General features: G+C 50.2%; 1 protein-coding gene across 5 annotated transcripts in view; it reads right to left on the bottom strand.

Annotated features, from left to right (window-relative positions):
• Window positions 1-20675, bottom strand: part of LAMA5 (laminin subunit alpha 5) — a 167132-nt gene that overhangs the window by 24292 nt on the left and 122165 nt on the right. For all 5 annotated transcript variants that reach the window (XR_012154649.2, XM_073309132.2, XM_073309133.2 and 2 more), the window contains 24 exons: window positions 19747-19862; window positions 18844-19055; window positions 17363-17567; window positions 16976-17120; window positions 16254-16394; window positions 15527-15688; window positions 15166-15267; window positions 14991-15074; window positions 13389-13619; window positions 12649-12762; window positions 12173-12300; window positions 10799-10879; window positions 9919-10133; window positions 9198-9298; window positions 8377-8557; window positions 7432-7575; window positions 6283-6434; window positions 6075-6185; window positions 5004-5115; window positions 3710-3880; window positions 2256-2452; window positions 1975-2091; window positions 1439-1593; window positions 393-534 (listed from right to left, as the gene is read on the bottom strand). Coding sequence is in view for 4 of the 5 variants with exons in the window: in XM_073309132.2 (XP_073165233.2) it covers window positions 393-534; window positions 1439-1593; window positions 1975-2091; window positions 2256-2452; window positions 3710-3880; window positions 5004-5115; window positions 6075-6185; window positions 6283-6434; window positions 7432-7575; window positions 8377-8557; window positions 9198-9298; window positions 9919-10133; window positions 10799-10879; window positions 12173-12300; window positions 12649-12762; window positions 13389-13619; window positions 14991-15074; window positions 15166-15267; window positions 15527-15688; window positions 16254-16394; window positions 16976-17120; window positions 17363-17567; window positions 18844-19055; window positions 19747-19862 (3519 nt within the window). In the remaining variant the exon portion in view is untranslated. The remainder of the gene's footprint in view (window positions 1-392; window positions 535-1438; window positions 1594-1974; window positions 2092-2255; window positions 2453-3709; window positions 3881-5003; window positions 5116-6074; window positions 6186-6282; window positions 6435-7431; window positions 7576-8376; window positions 8558-9197; window positions 9299-9918; window positions 10134-10798; window positions 10880-12172; window positions 12301-12648; window positions 12763-13388; window positions 13620-14990; window positions 15075-15165; window positions 15268-15526; window positions 15689-16253; window positions 16395-16975; window positions 17121-17362; window positions 17568-18843; window positions 19056-19746; window positions 19863-20675) is intronic.

Below are 20675 nucleotides of genomic sequence, written 5' to 3'. Positions count from 1 at the left end.
AATGTTGGTCAGAAAGCATCTGCACCACCTTCAGGCAAGCGTTTTGCTGGGAAGAGGCGTGTGTTTGTGCGTATGCATGGGGAGGGGTAACAGAGAAGAGAAATTGAGACACCAGATGCCAAAGTCATTAAGGCACATCACTTAACGGCTCACTGCCTCAGTTTCCCCATCTGGCAAGGTAGAGATAGCAACAGCTGTCTCACTGCAGTAAGGTCAGGCTGAGCCCATTAGTGTTTGCAAAGCACCAAGATCTCAGATGGAAGGGGTGACAGGAGTGTCGTATATCAGCAGAAAGAGCTGCAGTGTGGCCAGGGAAGCAAAGGGCACTGGGCCAGCTTATTGGAGCCAGGATTTTGCAATGGTGTGTGTGGCCCTGAAGGGAAATTGCATACTGTCAAAGCTTCACCGGCTGCCTCATCGGCGTCTTTGGCTGCCCTCTCAGCATTCTTCACAGCCTTGATGATGCTGGCATATGCGTTGGAGGCATTGATTGCTCGCTGGATAAACCCATCCTGGTTTGCGCCCTGGATACTGCTGCATTTGAAGACAAATAAATAAAGTTCACTGCCAGAAGCCCAGCAGAGCACCAGGGGCCAGATCCAGGCACAGGCAACACACATCACTCTCCTGGGCTCCCCACTTGGAGACCCCCTGTATGTGGGGTTTTCACAGCAGCATGCACTCACAACTGGCTTCCCCATCCTGGGGTCCAAATTTCCCGCTCCCGTCCGCCCCACTCCTGGGTCCAGAGATCTGCAGTGCCCAGTCCATTTTGAATCCCCGTCAGTGCTGACACCAGCTCTGAGAGAGAAGCCCTTCCATGATCCATGGCAGGAAACAGTGGGGTGGGAGTGAGGGAGGATCACTCTTCTGCTTATTGCTGTGCAGAGTGGAAGAGATAGAGAACCAATGAAACAGCACTAATAATGAATGACAAGCAGCATTCGGACATCGATTGGGTCTGAGGTCACCTGATCACATCCTGAAGACGTGACGTGTTCTAGACTCAAATTCGTCCCATTAATGGGTGTCACCGCCACATCCTGTACCAGCACTGTCCTTACCCATATACCTTCTCCATCACACACTGGCTTGCTACCAGAGGGATGTTGGCGAGTGCTGGGCTACAGGTAATCCATCAATTCTTACATGTAAACATTATCCCAAGATGAATTTCAAAGCAGGGACTTCAGCGATCTTCAGATCCCTCCAAGTGCCCCGGAGAGGCCCATCGACCACACATCACCACTTGTTTACACAAGCAGCCGGAGTCCCTCTAGCAAATGTGCTGGACAGCAGGATGCTGAGCAGAGTCAGTGGAGTTACCCGATGGCTGGCTCAGCATCCTTGATCCAGGCAGGAAGGAGAAGTGGAGCAGACTACGAGAGTTCCGGGCCCACACAGGCCGGGGTGAAGCTGGGGCAGCGAGGGATGTTACCTGGAAAGGTTCCGAGCGAGTTCATCCAGGAGCCTAGCGTGCTCCTCAGCGGCTTCGACGACTGGGATCTTACTGCTGGCGGGAGAAAACTTCTTCACCCGCTCTGTCAGGGGGTACCTGGCTCCATCCAGCCGGGCAGCTAGCTTCTCGTACTCCTGCAGAAGGACACGCCCACAAGGGGCATTCACCAACCTTGCCAGCTCCTCACTTCTGGAGGACACTGGACACACACCCAGAAGGTGGACACACACCTGGAACACACACCCAGAAGCTGGGCACACACCCAGAAGGGAGAGACACATTCCGGGGGGCTGGCAGGTGACCAGCACATGGCTGATTTTCCATTGCTAGCACCATGCCCTTCATCCACACCACCATTCTTCCTCCACCCTTCCCCACAGCTATTGCCAACTCCACCAACACCCTTCCCCACCCTCACTGCCTTGTCCCTCTTGATATTGGTGGCACACTTTAGCCCATCTGACACACCTCAACCCAGAATCCACCAGACAAGCCTGAGTGTTTTCATCACTCACCTCCTTTGCATTCTCTATTATCTGTAGAAGATCCGAGACCTGGACCAGGGAGTCCTCAGCCATCTGCAGAGTGTCCTGCACCACCCCGTACTGCTTCTGCAACTCCTCACTCTTTCGCTTGAGACACAGATGGATAGCGTTAGTTAGGAGCTACAGGATCAAGCAACAGACAAGACCTAGATTATACTAGACATTTCTTAGCCGCCGCCAAAGCCATGCACGTCAACCCAATGGCATCAGCTCCTTTGCATTCCTATATGCAAATAAACCCCTCTTTGTACCTGGATCTCCTCAAGGTTGTTCCGATTTAGGCTGTTCAAGTCCTCTGTCTGCCTAGTTTTATTCACAGCCTCATTGAGAGCATCTCGGAGATCCATCAGCTCTGAGCTATATTGAGCCAGTAAGTCTTTGATGCTCTTCACCAGGTCTTGGTTGGATTCCCACTTGCTGTACAGCTCGCTCCTCACACGATGGAGCACTGATGACAGAGAGCACAAGGAGATTGCCTGGAAACTCTTGTTTCCCCAACATTTAAGAGTTCTTTCTGAGTACACAGTGGAAACTGCTCGAAAGGCTTAGGGCCCAATTCTGGTCTCAAAGCACAGATTTTAAGGCTAGAAGGGGACCATTATCACTATCTCCTCTGACCACACAAGCCAAAGAACCTCATCCAGTAATTTTTGCATGAAGCCCATAATTTCTGTTTGAGTTACAGCAAATCTTTCAGAAAGACAAAGACATTCCCTCTTGATTTAAAGCTGCCAAGTAATGGAGAATCCACCACATCCCGAGGTAAGTTGTTCCAATGGTTAATTACCATCCCTGTTAAAAATGTGCACCTTATCTGGATGCATCTAGTTCCAGCTTCCAGCCATCGGATCTCACTGTGCTGTTTTCTGCTAGATTAAAGATCCATTTGCTATCCGAAATCTCTTCCCACAGTTACAGTAGTGCACTTCTGGAGTAATTCCAGTGATGCCAGCGGAGAGAAGAATTTGGCCCTGAGGTTCTTGCAACAGAGTATCGTTTGGTTAGAGTGGTGCATTGCAATGGAGGTTCCCTGGGGAATCACAGGCTCCATGTCTCTCTGAGCAAGGAACGACACACTTCTGTTGTCACCATTTGGGACAATTTACTCAACCAACTGAACACAAGACTTATGAGCATGTATAGGTGCATGTGAGAAAAAAAATACACACACACACACAAACTTAAAACACTAACTACATTTTTAAGTGTTGTCATACAGAACCATTAAGTTAATGAAATTCAAATGCACTTAAACAAATACTAAGCCTTCTGATTGTACATGAACTTGCTTGTACAAAGGAGCTAAATTCTGTTGGAACGAACATTAAAAATCACTGGCGCTTATTAGGACCTTTGCAAATAATTATATTTATTATATATATAATTATATTTATAATAAAAATATTAGCACCTTTGCAATTTGCAAAAGAGACTAAAACGGGACTATCAGTTACTGTCCCCTCATTGCTGGACTGCTGAGGAGGTCGGTACTGGACACTCCTAGCCTGTAAAAGCTAGATGGGCATATTCTGTTCAACAGTGTAACTCTCCAACTGTTGGTGACAGCAACAGGATAACAGCAATGGCATGCCCAATAAATAATGTTTGCAGTAATGCCCTCAAGCTGGGACAGTGTGGAAAAAGAGCCCAAGGAGCACTGCACCTTGGCATTGCCCATCCCCTGTGTCTCCTGAGCTAGACTTACATTTCTGAGCCTTCTCATGTTCACGCTCCGCCACCCCTTTCTGGCTGAGGAAATCCCGTTCCTTCATCTCCTTCAGCATCCTTTCCACCTCAGCCATCTTTTGCCAGAACTCCTCAGAGGAGGCCATGCTGATGTCTGCAGTCCCCAACTTGTCCATCTGGTGCACCAAATCTGCAGGGAAAGCCACGACCCGTGGTCCTCCACCAGTTGAGCACGTGGTCTCCCCATACTCAGCTGTGAAAGCAATCTCTCCTCCCCCAGTACTTCGAAAAGCTCCCACTCAGCTAAAACAGCATCCATTTTTTGTTGGAGTCCTGATGGCCAGTGATAGATGGAGTGACTTGCTTCAAGTCGTGAAGTGGGGGAATGACCCAGCTGGAATTCAGACAAGTTTCTAGACCCTCTGCTGTAACCACTAGACTGGACTATTTCCCAAATAATCCATCTTGTAGGTTGCCTTCTCCTCTAGATTTACTGGGGCAAACTTCAGACAGTGGGGGCAAGGAAGATTCCATGTAGCTCAATCACTCTTGGGAAGAGCACTGCAGATGGCCCCTATTTCTCACATAAGTGTAAATATAATGTGCTTCACCAAATATGGCATTTATCCAAACAGCTGAGATTCACTGGCCACAGAATTCTCTGTAATACTGCCAACTGCACAGGCAGGGGGCAGCTTCCCCAGGCCGGTGATTTAAAGGGCTCAGGGCTCCCGGCAGCGGCCGGAACCCTGGGTCTTTAAAATTGCCACAGAGCCCCGCTGCCAGAGCCCCGGGGTAGCAGCGGCGGCTGGGAGCCCTGGAGCTCTGGCAGTGATTTAAAGGGCCTGGGGCTCCCGGCCGCCACTAACACTAACCGGGCCATTTAAATTGCTGTCGGAACCCTGGGGCACTGTTGCTACCCCAGGGCTCTGGCAGCAGGGCTCTGACTGCTATTTAAAGGGCCAGAGGCTCCGCTGTGGTAGCAGCGGCTGGGAGCCCCGGGGCTTTAAATCGCTGCCGGAGCCCCGGGGCTCCTGGCCGCTGCCACAGCTACCACTCCTGTGGTGATTTAAAGGGCTCGGGGCTCCCAGCCGCCGCCACCACAGCCGGAGCCTCTCGATATAAAGGGCCTGGGGATTTAAAGGCCCACCCCCTGCTCAGGACTCTGGTATACCGGTAAGTCCCTTAAGTTACTTTCTCCCCTGACAGACACTATCAAAGGTAACATTGAGCAACTTGAAAACAGCGAGAGCGTGGGATTTGGGGCAGGGGAAAAATCAACACAACAGTTACACTTACACCTGGTCACTTACCTGCAATGCTATCCAGGGTACCTTGGATACTCATTGGCAGGTGCTCTGCCCTCTGGTAGGTCTCTTTTGTCTGCTCCTGCAGATGGTTTGCTTTTCTATGAGTCATTGTTGCCTACAAAACAAATCACTGGTTTAGCTGAAGCATTTGGTGAGATACAACATAAGCCGTAATGCAAGGTTGGGCATTGGGCAGCTTTTGGGACCACAGAGCTGAAAGTGTCAGCTTTTTTGCAGGGATTTGCACGGGTACTGTACTCTGCTACGATTTATCTTCATGTGTGGACAGAAGTTAGTGAACAATTGTGTTCATAACGAAATGGATGCGGAAAAAAATCACAAGTCCATCGTCGACAAAAATCTTTCATGCTCATAACACAGTTACACATTATGACTTGTGCCAACACAGCCTGCATATTAATCGGGGGAATGCAGAAGACGTACAAGCTTTGAGGTTCTGAAAGTTTGCAAGTGGATGTACAAAAATGCAGTCAGGTCATGTAACTACACACATACGAAAATGCTGGCCATTTGCACAGGTAGTTATCCAATGTGTAGAAATCACTTGCACATGCAAGTGTACACACATTTTATGTACCCAATTAAGAATCAGCCCCTGAATCTTGAGTAAACTGTAGGCGCTTTGGGGCAGGACCGTCTTAAATCAAGAGGGGATACCTTTCCCCTCCAAAGGGTAGGGTTTAAATACTGCAAAAGAATGAAATGGTGGTTTGGGGGGAGGAGGGCTGGATATTTGACCACATCTAAAAGTCTCCTTAACATGCACACAATGGGCCGTTTCGGCTCAGAGAAAGGAACCTGCCTGGATAAGCGGGGTGTTGAAGATCGGGGTTCAGGTTCCCTGGCAGAATGCATGGTGGGTGACCCCAGGACTGGGTTAGCAGTGGGTGCTGCAGGAGTCAAGTGTCCAGCAGCTGCTCAAACTGGGCCTGGCCCTAACTAGCACCGTTGGCTCCTCCCATGGGCACCTAACACTCACTGTTATGAAAATGAACAAGGGAAGGGCATTCTGTGCGTGCAGTGTTATCAGCAGGGGGAGGAGAAACACCCTGCCTTGTGCTGCAGTGCATTCAAATCCTGAGTGAGTTCCACATTCTCGTCTTCCAACTCATCTGCCTTTTGCTTGACCCTGTTCATGGATCTCTGGTATTCGCGCAGGTGGTTCTGAAAGAGAGAGGTGGGGGTGGAAATCAGGTAATAGGACCAGAGTCCCATGTAGAGACTAAGCCAGCGGGAAGAACATGTTAAGCCCTCCACATACAGACACGTTTTTCACAGAGCTGTTTAGACCATGCAGTCGGGCCCAAGCGATGGAGCTGGCGTTCAGGTTGATCAACTGGTTCCTGATGGTGGGGAAAGAGGCCTCGATCTTCTGGAGGTCTTCCAGCAGAAGCAGCACACAGCTGTCACAGACTGCCAAGAGCAAGGGGTGGTGAGTAAATGGCTCTGATGCGACACCAGCTATTCAGCACCCAGGGCTTCTCCTTCCATTTCCCCCTTCCTTACGACCATAGTAAGGACAGTTTTTTAACCCAAAGGGGGAACCACGTCTCCAAATTCCTGCCTCTTGAATTGGATTCCCCTCTGAAGAAGGTGTTAACTTGGGGTCCCCTGGTCACCTTTCAATCCCTTTGCACAAAGGGTCAGGATTTCCAAGTGCTTTTAGGGGTGTGCCAAGGAGTGTAAACTGTCAGCTGACCTGCTCTTGGTCTCACAGCAGCTTCCCACCAGCATACCCCACATAACTCTGATGAAGTTACTCCTGATTGGTGAGATCAGAGCCATGCCCACTATTAGGCTGATTAACACTGTTCCTCTGTTATCTGCCCTAGGGGCACAAAGGAAACCAGCCAAAAGGCAGGGTGCTATCTGCCAAGCTTACCGTCAATGTTTTAATTATTGCCAGGGGCCACCACGCTGCAGGGATCTGACTGACAATTAGGATCTGCCTCCTAGAGGTTACTCTCTAGCAAGTACTGATCAGACTACATCTCCCACAATGCACCATGGCTAGGAGACTCCCATGATGCACCTTCTCCCCTCTCCAAGAGGGGAACCTGGGGTGACTCAAAGGAGATGGTAGGGTTACCAGGGAGCTCGGCTTATAGAGGAGAATCGGCACATGAAGCAGCTTAACTACAATTCCCAGTGCTTTGCAGCAGCATTTCCAAATCAAAATATTTTGGGTTATGGCCAATTTCTTGTTCTGGCCAAAACATTTTCAGTTTTTGAATTTCCACCAAAAATAGAAATTTTTTTAGACGAAAACAAATGTTTTAGAGGTCAAATTTTCTGTGAAACCCTCCCACGCCCCATTTTTCAGCCGGCTCTACCTCACTCCTGCAATAAAGCCGGGGGGGGGGGGGGGGAGGAGGAAGAGTGGGAGGAGAGACAACATGATGCTACTAACCTTCACACCTCATGCTGTCCGGGCCGTTTGCTACAGGGATCTCATACTTCTCTATGCAGGTATCGCATTGCTTCCCCGTCAGGCCATTGGAGCAGGTGCACTCCCCAGTCCGGGGGTCGCAGGAGCCCCCCTTACACTGACACTCTGCCAATGAAAAGGAGGCAGCTGAGGGAGGTTTGCCCTGACCTAGTGAGCCCCCTGAAAGAGGGAACGCTGGGATTCCATCACAGGGCAAACCACCACCACAGAAAAGAATCAATGAACGAACAAGGGCCAATGCGTGGGTCTGTGAACATGCTTTTTTTAATGGCAGGCGAGACTAGCTGAGTCAATCCTCCCCTTTGACTAGTGAAGTTTCACGTTGTTCTGTACATTAGAGACACGGTTTGTTTTAAAAAAAAAACCTTCAGATTGCAATTGCACACCCAGCTTGCATCAGGAATCTCTGGGAGTTTTCTTCAGCTGGATGGGTTGCTTCACAGGCAAGCGGTTTTAGTTAGCAACTCGAGCACTTACCTGCTTTGCTCAAGTAGCTGTGATCACTGCTGGTGCACACGGAAGGGGTGGAAAGGGCAAACGCGCTTTTGAAGCCTAACTTTTTTTTTTTTTTTTTTTAAATCAGGCCCTTTGCTCGGTGATGCCAAGTGCCCACGCAACACTTTGTCATTTAGATCATAACAATAAAGATAAACTATGCCAAACAACGATTAAAAGCCTCCATGGAATTAGGATGGTTTCTTTGATCTCAAAACTGGAACGCTACTGGGGGGCTCTCCAGTTGTAGCACCACAGGGATGACGTAAAACACAACATCCCCATATCTGTGGTGAGAAGGGACCGGGTTCATGCTAAGTGACTAACACAGCCCTTTGGCACTGCAGCAAAGCAGCCCAGAGATGTCCAGATATTTCTTCTAGGAGATTTACTAGCAGTGAAGAAACTCACTTGTGCAGCCATACCCGCTGAGCCCCCAGTAGCCTGGTGCGCACTGCTGGCATCGAAGACCAGTCACCCCGGGCTGGCAGCTACACTGACCAGTTTCAGTGTGGCAGCTTGTGTCTATGGATCCAATGTCGCAGTCACACTTTCGACAGCCAGAGCAGCCATGGTAGCCATAGTACCCATCCTAGGGAAAGACGTGGGTAATTAGCATGCTATCACACACAGGAAGGGGAGGCAATTGGGAGGACACGCTAGCCTTTCATCTCCAGAGACACACAGCTCCACAGTCACTCTGGCCAGCGCTGAAATGTGATCCATAGTCTGAACTTAATTCCCAGAGGCATTTCTTCAGAGCATAAAATTAACACACAATACGGCAAAATGCTGGACAAGGTTGCACAATAGGACTGAGATAGAAATGCACTGGCAGCATTGTGTCCGTAAGCTCACCTGGTGTCTGCTTACTCCAGATGGGGAGTTAGGATCCCCGAAATCCACCCTAGGGTTAAGTGCCTTTTTCCTACAAGCATCAAAGCTGCAGTTAGCACCCCTCCTCCCATCATTTCGGAACCAGGTTCTTTAGACATTGACCTTTATTGTTAGGTATCTGCCTGGTGTAGGCAGGAACTGCATCCATATCGCTCAGCCATCTGCTGGCACAGCAGCCATTATCCTCCTGTCTCTGCCCAGGAACCGCAGTGCGCTCATAATGGGAGGGCAGGCTACAGAAGAGTGGAGCTGGCGTGCAGTGACTCAGCACCAGCCAAGCGTATAGTGATGGAGGCTTCACAGTGCGTGTGGGGGGAACCCACGATTCATTTTACCTGACAGCAGTCGCAGTGCTGACCTGTCACTCCAGGTTTACAGAGACATCGGCCAGTTCTAGGGTCACACGACTCAGTCCCGCACGGCAAACAGTTACATCCTGCCAGGAAGAAACACACCCATTTACCCGACAACTTAAAAAGATCAGCCAGGCACTCTGACCCATCCTGTTTCTGGTGGATTTAATGCGATTTGATAATTTGTTGGGAGGAAATCCTGTCAACTGTGGGAGTTCACTGGTCGTCTTCATTCTCTCATATACGGGGACTGATCCTGCCATCCCTTATTCACATGATTATCTGCCGGAGTAAGACCTATCTCTGTGAAAAGCAGTTTGCAGGACCAGCGCCTTGGATTTTACCATTTGCTCCTCATGGCAGGGCCCTGTAAGGTTAGAAATGTACTATGCAAACCCACCCAAGCACAGAAATAATAATTTGGTTAATATCACTAGTGGTTATTACTGACGAGGCTGCTACAGTGTCAGAGCTTTACCACCTGGGTGCAATTTTTAAATGCCTGCTAAAGAGGGTTGTTTTGTCACTCTTATTTTTAACCAGCGTACCCTTTGAAAGCCAGGAGACCAAGCTAGCGGCTTTGTAAGAACCTACCCAGGTGATGACCACAGCTGTGCCCGCAGGCTGGCTAACTGCACATGCCCGTGACACACTACCCCCGAAATGCATTTACAAGCCGGCCCCGCCTCGGTGCCGCACTTACTCGTGCAGTTCTTTGCCGCCACCGCGTCTCCATGGTACCCTGGGGCGCACACTTCGCACCGGGGCCCGGCCGTGTTGTGCATGCATCCTGTGCAGGTGCCCGTCAGAGAGTCGCAGTCGCTGAACAACATGTTGGGATCCGTGTTCTCGCTGCAGTCGCACGGCTGGCAGGAACTGCCAATCACTAAGGGGTTGCCATAGTAACCTGGGGCACACCTTTAAAATTGTAGCCGGTTAAAAGGGAGCTAAAGCAACAGCCATGCTCGCGCGCACTCCCCCCAGCTCCCATTGAAGCGCTGCACAACTACTGACTACAGGGCAGTTACAGCTAATAATTAGCCTCATGTTTTGGACTCCCACAGCACCTTCCACTCAAAGCACGTCATGGTCACTAATCAAGCCTCACAGGAAGTGTCCCTGTTCTTGCTCTACAGGTGGGTAATCAAGGCAAAGAATGCTGCGGGAACTTGGCCAAGATGACACCCTATGCCAGTAATGGAGACAGTAATAGGGCACATCCCAGCGGTACGCTGAGCCCACACTGATGCACAAAGGAACAGCATATAAGCAATCAAGTGGGCCCAACTCCTGCTGGTCCTGGGAGCCACCAGGCCCTGCTGCTGGATTCGTAGAGGTGTTGCCTTGCAATCGCAGCTGGTATTTTATGCCCCTTCCACAAAATAACGGAAGCCAAACCCACAACAGAGAGGATTCACAACTCAAATCAATCGCTTTCTCCTCAGCCTCCTGTGCCAATGTAGCTGGGGCTTCTAATTTTATTTTCGTCACTATGGAAACTTCTCTTCTGTCAAAGCAACAGCTGCACTCTGACGAAGAAAACCCCCCACGGTCGTGCCCTCCCGTAATTACCAGGCCCTTACCGTTCACACATGGCTCCAGCATAGCCTGGCTTGCAGAGACACTGCATGGTGGAGCCCTTGTGGACACATCCAATGGCAAAGCTGAAATAACACGGGGCAAACGTCAAAGGTTATTTTACTCTGAAGGTACCAGGGCAAAGGGGGCTCTTGTCATTCACTTAGGGGTTTGTGTGAGGGCTGGGAGTGGTTTGTGGCCATAGAAAAGGGAATGGGGTCGGGATCAGCTCATGGGCATGGGCTATTGTCAGGGTTTGGATCTGCAGCAGGGCAAGGGCTGGTGTCAAGAGTGATTTGTGACACAGGCTATGGAAATGTTTAGTGCTGGTGTCGGCAACAGGTGCAAGGACAGGGCAAGGGTTGTGGCGGGTCTGGTTCTCCAGGATAGGCAGAAGGGTGGGGCCAATAGGGACCCCCAGGGTAGAAGGTTAGGGTTGGGGCTGGCAGTAGGTACCAGGTGAAGGTTGGGGTGTATAATGCACCCCTGGCTTGGGTTCAGGTTGAGGCCAATAGGCCTCCACAGGCTAGAGTTAGGCCTCAGGCTAACAGGGCCCCGCAGGGTAGGTGTAGGACCAGTGGAGCTCCCCGAGTTAGGGTTGTGGCCTTCGGGATATGTGTAATTGTTTCATTGGTGTGTACCCCCAGGCTAGTGTCAGTGAGGTGGCCAGTTCTCGTCCCTACAGGAGGGTCAAAGGCTGGGATGTAGGAAGCATTGGTGCAGGGTTAGCCTTGGGACCAGGCGTGAGGGATTCCAGCATATGGCCTGGCAGGTGGCCCTTGGCTAGAGTTAGCGTCGAGGGCAGTACCAAGTTAGATGTGGTTGGAGTCAGGGGCTAAGGACAGCCTGGTTTATAGGAGTGAAATGCCAGTGCAGAACGTCCAGCCCTTGAGAGAATCACACAAGAATGGAATCGCAAAATCACCTTGAAACTTGATATTTTGAAATCTCAACATGAGCTACGCTGACTTGGGGGAAATGGTGCTAATATCGGAACTTTGAACTGGTTTAGGTACAAGATTTGCTAAATCAATACAAAACAATGTTTACATTTTGTCGCTAATATTTTCACACCTGTAGAAATTACTAATATTTCCTTCAGAAAGAAAAAACTCTTGCTGGCTGCACTAGTCACATCAGAGCTGTGGGCCTTTCTCCTCCCTCCATGGCCTACCCCATCATTATTAGCATTAATAAAAAGGGGAGCAGTGTCCTCTTTCCTTGGTAAACAGCCAAAACAGGAATGAACGAACTGGGAATGACATGGCAGCGCATCTCTCCTGGCAGCCAGAAGAAACTCCCTCAGGATCAGGGGAAGAAATCAGACTACTCTGTGGATGAGAAAAAACAGGAGAAAGAACTTCACAGAAGACGCTTACTTGTTGGAAGCAACGGAAAGAGGACATGGACATCCCATGCACTGCAGTGGCCCCTCGAGAGAAAAGTTGCCTACATAACCATCTTTGCACCGCTCACAACGATCTCCCTCCGTGTTGTGTTGGCAGTTCTGCAAGGACAAGACAGAAAACATGTTTGGTATTTCTCCAGGGAAGCGTTCAAACCACGGTTTTCTGGAGGATTACGATGGATTGTTGTTCCAACGGGGTGGGTTAGAACAGACGATGCCCCATTACACATCTGGATGCCTAAATCCTTTCCTCTTCCCCAGCACACCCTGTCTCCTCATCCTAAACTGACTTGAAGACAATAAATCCCCTTGAAATGGCACATGAAGATTTTCAGCGATCAAGACAGTAATTTGGTAACCACTTAACCCAGTCACTGTGTTTTGGAGGGAACCTCTTAGTCAGCTGGTGAGGACGAGCACACATTGTACTTATGGGTAGCTACTTACGATGCATATTCCAGACCCTGGGAGGCACTGATCTGAGTGGCCGTTGCAATGACACGGAACACATTTTCCCAAGAAGAGGCCCTTGGTGTCTCTGTAATAACCTGGAGCACATTCCTAATGAGAGGAGAAGAAGAAGTAGTGACACATGAGTCAAACATGTTTAGACAGAGCTAGCATACTAGCGTAATTACCTTCCATACATGACACTGGGTTTCAAGACACAGAATAGATTAAAAGGGACAATGGTCACGATTTTTTTAGTTAAAATCTTCCCCCCACAATCAACATGAGCCAACTAGTCAGGCAGAAAGACTTATTTAAGGCTTTCAGATATTTACCTAATGCTGGCATTGGACCCCTGAGCAAGCCCCACAGTAGCCCACTACCACTGTCCAAAATTCTAGCTCATGCAAATCTCACAGCAAACAAAGCAGAGCACGTGGGCAATAGCAGGAGATGGAGCACATGTACTGTATAGTTTGCTGCGATTTTGGGACGTCATTACAAAACCGGCAGGTGCAAGTCAAGTTGTCATTAAAGAGCCGCACGCCAGGGATTGGCTGAGGAAACTTGCGCTCGAGAATCTTCCCTGCATTCTAACATACAATGAGGCACATCCAAACCTAACTGCTGAGTGCAACGGCCGTAGGGGAAGTGCTCGCCTCTCACGTGCATCATATGAGCAGACCTCCTATAATTTCACTTGAGCCTGGCAAAAGCACTTCACCTCTTCCCCCTACCTGGCAGGAATCTCCCCTGTAATTTGCCGGACACAAGCACAGTTCGACGTTGCTGGCTCGGTTGCCCACGCTGGTCTCCGTTAGAGTCTCTAGGACCACCCGACGCAGAGATACTGATGAGGCAAGCTGGGAGAAGAGTGCTCTGATCTGCAGCTGCTCTAGGTTAGCCAGCACCATCATCAACTCTTCCCTGGACACTGGGTTGTGCGTCTGAGTGTGTCTGAAGTTACCCTGGTGAAGAGAGAAACTCTAGCGTTACCATGCAGTAAGTGCAAGCCCTGGGTTGCTGATTCTGCCCCTTTGGAGATATTTCAGTCAATCATCCAGCTAAATGAACCCTCTCATCCCTGGGGGGGCTTATCCATACAATATCCCAAAAACTCTTCACTTGTCTGCAGCTATGAGACCTCCTCCTTCCATCTCCACTGGAAGTTTGTCTGAAAATTCAAAGCCAATTCTCTGCCCATGGCCCATTCCCAAAAAGCATAGTGAAAAATCTGTCCATGTGCCCGAGTGATGCTTTCACGCCATTAGGAAGAGCTCCCATTCACACAGTGCCTTCCATCTCCAGAGATGCACACAAACCTCACAAGCCACATACATGCAGCTTCTCTTGGGTGCAGGGCAGAAGCCACTTGATGCACAATACAACAGCATCTGTGCAGGGGAACGTTTGGTCCAGGATGTCAATGCAAATGCTTAGCATAACAAAGGCTGCCGTGGGAGCAATAGGCCTGAATTTTCACAAGGTCCATCTCCCTACTGCCAACTCAGTTTGTACTCGTGCTCCCAATTTGGCATCCAAGGGCCAACATGCACTCCTGCGATTCACCTCCTGCTCAAAGATATGGATGCAAATATGTCGGCACAAAAAAATGCACCTGCAAACACGGATGATAGGCTGAACACTTAACCCTTTAACGTCCCCACAAGGCAGACAGGACCTGGCTCTTAAAGTCTCAGACGAAAGCCCCAGAACTGTATGGAATTTATAACAGAAACTTCTGAGCGTTCAAACAAAATGAAAGTGTTAAGAGTGAGAATTACCAGCAATAGGCAGCATTTAAAGCTACTAGCCCTGTAGCATCTGCACTCAGGGCAACCCTCTCTTCTGTCTGAATGGCCTCTACCAGCTGTAGCATCTGAGCACCAAACAAGGATAAGTGGATTTGTCCTCACCACACCACCAGGAAGTACTATCCCCCTTGGGAACCAAGGCTCAGGGTTCAGTAAGCGACTCACCCAAGGTTACATTAGGAGTCTGCGGCTGAGCTAGGAATTGAACCCCAGTCTCAAGTCCTAGGCTGATGCCCCATCCTCTAGACCATCTTGCTACTCTTCCTGCTTTCCCGGAGCACACACCCTAATGTTTCTCCAACACATCTCCACAGAGACTCTCTCTCTGGGATGACCCTAGCGACACACAAGTGTTCCAGGTTCTGAGGCAGTCACAGACTGCACCAAATTCCTAGGACATGTTAAAAAGTTGCCAAGACTGCAGGCCACAGTACAGAGGAACAACATTCGGTTCTCGAGGCTCTATGCCTAGCGCTGTCTGTTCCTTCAAACTCCAGGGAACGCGCACAGTGTGTCCAAACTCACCTCCACGAGCTGCAGCCGGCCTTCATGTACATCTCCAGGGGAAGGGTAAGTGCCTTCCAGAAACATGATGCTCATTTGGTTTCCCTGGGGAAGGTACAAAGGTGTCCTGTAAGTCACTGGCTGGAAGCACCATTTATCCCTGATGCCCTATCAGAAGGGGTTTCTGAGGTTGTACCTTGAGGATGACATCCGGGCGGGGATCCATGGGAATGAACACATCACCCCTTCTGGTGTCTGAGCGAAGCTCATACCGCAGGTATCCGCCATAGGAGGACACCTAGGGGAGAGCCAAACAACACAGGCAGAAGACGCTGTTATCACCACTAAGCTAAGTGACCTACTATGGTCTTCATGGCTGGTGAGCATAATCAGACACACCCCCACTAAATCAGAGTGCCCGGCAATGGCACAAAGCAGGCCATTGGGCTGAGGCTCAGTGAAGATCAGGGTTGCATGTGACAAGTGTTTGCTTCATCACCTTGACAAATGTGAGGGACGAGCATGCAGGGACTTTGGCCGGGTGTGTTCTCTCTTACCCGGTCTCCAAGGTAAGAGCTGGGTGCATGCCAGTAAAGCTCCTGATAGGCCTCGGGAATGTTCTTCAGGTCAGCATGAATGAGTTCCTCCTCTAGTCTCAGGGAGGTGGCCACTTCTTGGCGGTCTCCGCTCAGTAACACCCACCCCTTCATGTTGAGGAACTAGGAGAGAGCAAGAGAGAGCTGTATGCCTGTTTTCCGAGAGCACCTCACGTGCGGCGCAGGGAATGTCTCTGCATTCGTGCTCCTTCAGGCACGTGGGACAGGGTGGGGGCTGCAGAACGGTCCTTGGAATTTTGGTTACTGTTACTCCAGGACACAGAGTCTCAATACAGGGCTCACGCTCTATAAAACGGGGCGCCGAGAAGAGGCCAGTGGGATCCCAATCATGCTCCAATCCTGTTCCTTCGCTTCTAGAGAAGTGGATTTGCTCAAGTTATTTGCAACCTCAGAACTGCCCCCATGAACTCCCAACCCATAGGGATTCCTGTGGCACCTTCTGTAAAGCACCAAGACCTCCCAAAGGCGAAGGATCCTGGGGCTCAGCTGAGCAGGCTGAATGTACAAGCATGAAAATGGTTAAACCCACCCCCCAGCGCTCCAGGATATCCCACAGATGTAGCACAGAGCAGGAGAAAGAAACCACCTGGGGTCTGGGAGGAACAGAATCCCACTGAACAGAGAGGAAAGGACCACCGAGGTCCCCAAACCCCAGCCCTCCATTCACCTCCATTCGGTATTTCTCAGCACTGTGGCAGCGATCGGTTGCTCCAAAGCAGAAACACCTGGTGCAGCCCTTGGGATTGTTTGCATCCAAAGAAAAGGTCCCCAGGCGGCACTGGTCACACCTCACGCCCTCCACGTTTTCCTGGAAGAAAAATGAACAATGGGGTGTGCCGAGTTTCCCCTACAATTGCTACAGAAGTATGGAAAAGGATGGCAGACTGCGCCAGCAGTTATCAAAACGCTGCCGAGGGGCTGTAAAACGATGCCGTTATTCAATTCATGAGCAGGTTTGCTCGGTAAACCCCTCGTCAGCCATTAACCTCTGCTCACTGTCCAAATGTAACTCCCCCGCACTTGCCAAAGCTTTCCTGTGCCCAGCCAGGGCTGGGATCACCACCCAGAGGAGCGGGTTGCCATCTGGCCACTGAAGAGCTGAGTTATTCTCCAGTGGTGCTGCAGCAAAAGGCCTTCTCGTCACTGACACTTTCAATCCAATTTCTGCTGTTGACAGAGCCTCTTGGGAATCAAAGGTGAGAATGACCCAAGTGTGCCATGAAGCTGAGGGGCATTCCCTACAGAGCACACAGGATGCCACATGCTAGGCACTACCTGTTCTCCATCTCTCCATGCCCTCTCTCCCACGGGCCAGCCAGGTCACGTTGTCGGAGCAGGGGAATTAAATTGGCCAGACAAGCATCACCGGAGTGTGGTAACTAGACTGACCTTGCAGTGACATTGCCCAGTGACCGGATCACACACGCTCACTTCCGTCCCTGCCTGATGACAGTCACACCTCCGGCAGTGCGGATAATGGTAGTAGCCAGGGGAGCAGACATCACACCGTCGTCCAATTATATTGGGTTTGCACCTACGTGGGACACAGCAGCAATGGAATGAAGGTACTTGGCCTTCTGCTGACCTCTAATTCCTAACCAGCGCCAATGCGAAGAATACAACACTGACACCAGTGGGTTATTAATTTACCCTCCCTTCCCAACCTGCTCACATACTCCATGGCGCTCCATAAAGCCAGATGTCTAAGCTAATGATCCCAGTGCTGCTCCTGGCACATCTCCTCCATGCGACCATGGTCCCATCATTGTTCCTCACCTGCACTGTCCACTGTCCGCATCGCATCCTGGCTCCGCCAGTTCTTGGACTCCTGTACGAGAACAATTGCAGTCCTCACAGCCAATCAAGGCGTGGCAGCCAAAGGTCTGGGGTTCACAGACGACACACTCAGGCTTGATGGTATGCGGTGGGCAGATGCACTGTCCCGTCACTTCATCGCACAGGCGGGTCCCACAGTCACAAGCTGCAAGAGAAAGGAAGCAGCTGAGTTCGCTGTGGAAGCAGTAAGAACCCTGGGATAAAACAAAGCCCAAGCAACACCAAGGTTGCAAATCGACAAAAGCGGGTGCGGAGGAGCTTATGCTCTGCCCATCTGCATGCCAGACTGTCTGAAAGGCTGGCATTGGAACCAGCCTCAGAACAGCACCTTGGCATTGCCTGTTCAGACACCAATGTCCAATCCCAGTAGGATCCACCAGGGCAATCAAGTGACTGGCGCCAGGGCTTCCCTGTGTTTGTCATAGAGCTTATGAACAGGGATTTAAGTGGGCCAACAAAAGCCAAGGACATCAGTTCTGAACAGACATCTGCAAGGTGAACCATTCAGGCCTGTTATAGGGTGGCAGTGGGAGGCATTTCCCGACTACAAATTTATTGAAGGGAAGGAAGGCAGCGTGCAGAGAGGAGTCAGATTCTTCTGCTCTGGAGTCTAAGAGGAACCCTGCACATGAGGGACAGCGTGGCAGAGCAGGCGGCTCTTCCATCTCACGACAACTGGTCTGCATTGCACAGGGTGCCCGACCAGGGGATTATATGCCCCACCAATGAACTTGGCAAAATTGACAGCGATGCTTGTTCCGCTGTTGCCCAGAGAATGGACTGGGAGGGTACTGACTGAAATGCAAAGCTAGAAGACACAGGGGAGTCTGGTTTTGTTTTGTTTAACTAAATATTGACAATCACCAGTGATGGGCAGAGAATTAGGACCACATTTAGCCCCAGATTTGGAGTTTGCATGTGCACGCTAATCTGTATTTGCTAACTGCAGAAGCGGGCATGGAAAACCATTAAGTCAGGTTTGAGGCTGGCAGTAAAAGTGCCCATAAACAACCCGGTGAAACCCAGCTTAACAACCCATGGGACAAGCAAAGAAGTGGTGTCCTGGATGAGGTGAATCTTTAAACACCACAAATACACTGGGAACCTCAGGTTACTTGAGAGGAATGGTGATGGGGAAGTGCCTGCTGGAAAGGCTCTTTAGCACACACACTTCCAGAGCACGTACATAATGATATGAGCTGCACTGCTGTTTAACCTCTTCCCCCACCCCCAACAGTACAAACTTCATAGGGAAAATCTCCTGGAACCTTCAACTCCCATAAGGAGGCAGAAAACAGGGTTATCCTCGTCGGCCATTTTCAAGGCCTACAGAACAGGCATCTGGCCCCCAGCAGCCATCAAAGCCCTCAGAGCTGAGAGGAGCAGAGCCTTCCTCCCAAAACACAGAACAGGTAACTCACGCCTGCAGTTGGGGAAGCCCCAGTAACCGGTGGCACACCGGGAACACTCTCGGCCGATGACGTTGGATTTGCAAGCACACTGCCCACCGAAGAGCTCGCACTGGCCCCTGATGGCCCCCGCCTCGTGGCAACGGCAGGGCTGTGCTCCATTGTTGTAGAACAGAGAGAGCGAGATGGCAGAGTCCCTGCAGAACTTGGATGCTGTGGTGGGACTGCAAAGAAAGGGGGAAGAGATTCCTGGGCTGGGCTTTCTTAGACCACGCTCCCCTCAGAGCATCCTCAGGGCTGATTTCCCCTGCAGGTACTTTCTCCAAGGCAAGGTTAGGTTCCCAAGTAATGACAAATCTCCATAAGACAGACTTGATTTAAATGAGATGCCTCAACACCAGGGCACTCCCAACCTCACCGCTACCTTCCCAGATGGTCTACAGGCTGCTCACAAGAGGTGCCGGGCACCCTCAACCACTACTGAAGTCAGTGGGAGTCAAGGGCACTCAATACAGTGCAGGTTCAGGTTCGATATTAGGACATTAAGGACCTCTGAATGCTCCTTTAGATACCAGCCAAGGAGACTCATCTGCTTAAGCTAAAACCAAGATTTTAACCAATATTAACTTGGGTGTTGTGTCATTTAAGTCCCCCAGGGTCCCTGGAGTCAAACCACCCCAAATCAGCGTGAATCAGAGCAAAACAAAACCCAGGTACTGAAAAATCCAGCAGATTTATTAATTTATTAATTAACTGGGCATGGCCAAGAGAAGGGAAGCAATTAAAGCAAACAATTCCAGCATCCTAGGTGGATGCATTTCCCCAGCAATGGCCTATACTCTACTATTCTGTTCCATAGAGACTGCAAAGCCACTGGGCAGCAGAACAGGGTCACTTTAAAACCAAGGTTCTCACTTGATGTAGAAACTATTGACCCCACAGCTGCTGATAAACTCGTAGGATTTGTCCAGGGGTTCCTCCAGCAGATAATGGGAGCTGTAGCTGTCTTCAGGCACCACCAGGATGTAATCCTGCAGCAAGACACAAAGCAACCAGCCACACCCTGGCGTTCAGTGCTTCCTCCCTGCAATGGCTTAGGTAAACCAAAGAGAACCACAAGAAGCACATGCAGCCAGTCAGCTCACTCAGCTGCCTGAGCATGTATTTACAAATGATTGATGTCTCACCAACTGGGATATGGTGCAACACTTCCAAGTGCTTGTCTTTTGAAAAGACAATTGGTCCATGTGGCCCAGTATGCTGCCACAGGCAACAGCCAATACCCCATGTGATTGAGGCTAGCAAAATACCCACCAAGGGCAGTAAGTCTATAGGACTCGGAGTCAGGACACCGGATTTCTGTTTCCAGCTCAGCTGCTGACTGGCATTGTGGCCTCTGGTGAATCCTTTAAGAGCTCTGGGCCTTAGTTTCCCCAATCTGGACGATTGGGATAATAATGCTTACCTGCCTCTGTCTCTAGAGATCCTTGGATGAAAGAGGCAGTGCAAGTGCAAAGTATTTTCACAATAGTGCATGAAACTGATTGTGCAAAAGTGCAAAATATGATCATGACAGCGCATGTGCATCCATGGTAGGAAGGGAATTTCTTCCTGGCCTTCACAGGCTGTCATCGGACTGTCTGAAGCAGCTTGACTAAGCTCAGTCTCCTCCCCTCTCTACTATCATAGAGAGGGGTAATATCATAACATAGTTCCTGGTGGCTGTTGCCCATTAGTGGTGGGTTCCACAGAGCCTACCCTCTAAGCTACAATGCCACATTTCCCGACAGTGGATGCAACTTAGCAGGATGGCTCAGAAAGGGGGAAATGGTGTGAAACATTCC

This window comes from Lepidochelys kempii, chromosome 13, assembly GCF_965140285.1.
Source record: "Lepidochelys kempii isolate rLepKem1 chromosome 13, rLepKem1.hap1, whole genome shotgun sequence".
Lineage (NCBI taxonomy): Eukaryota > Metazoa > Chordata > Testudines > Cheloniidae > Lepidochelys > Lepidochelys kempii.
This window is presented reverse-complemented; position numbering and strand designations above follow the sequence as displayed.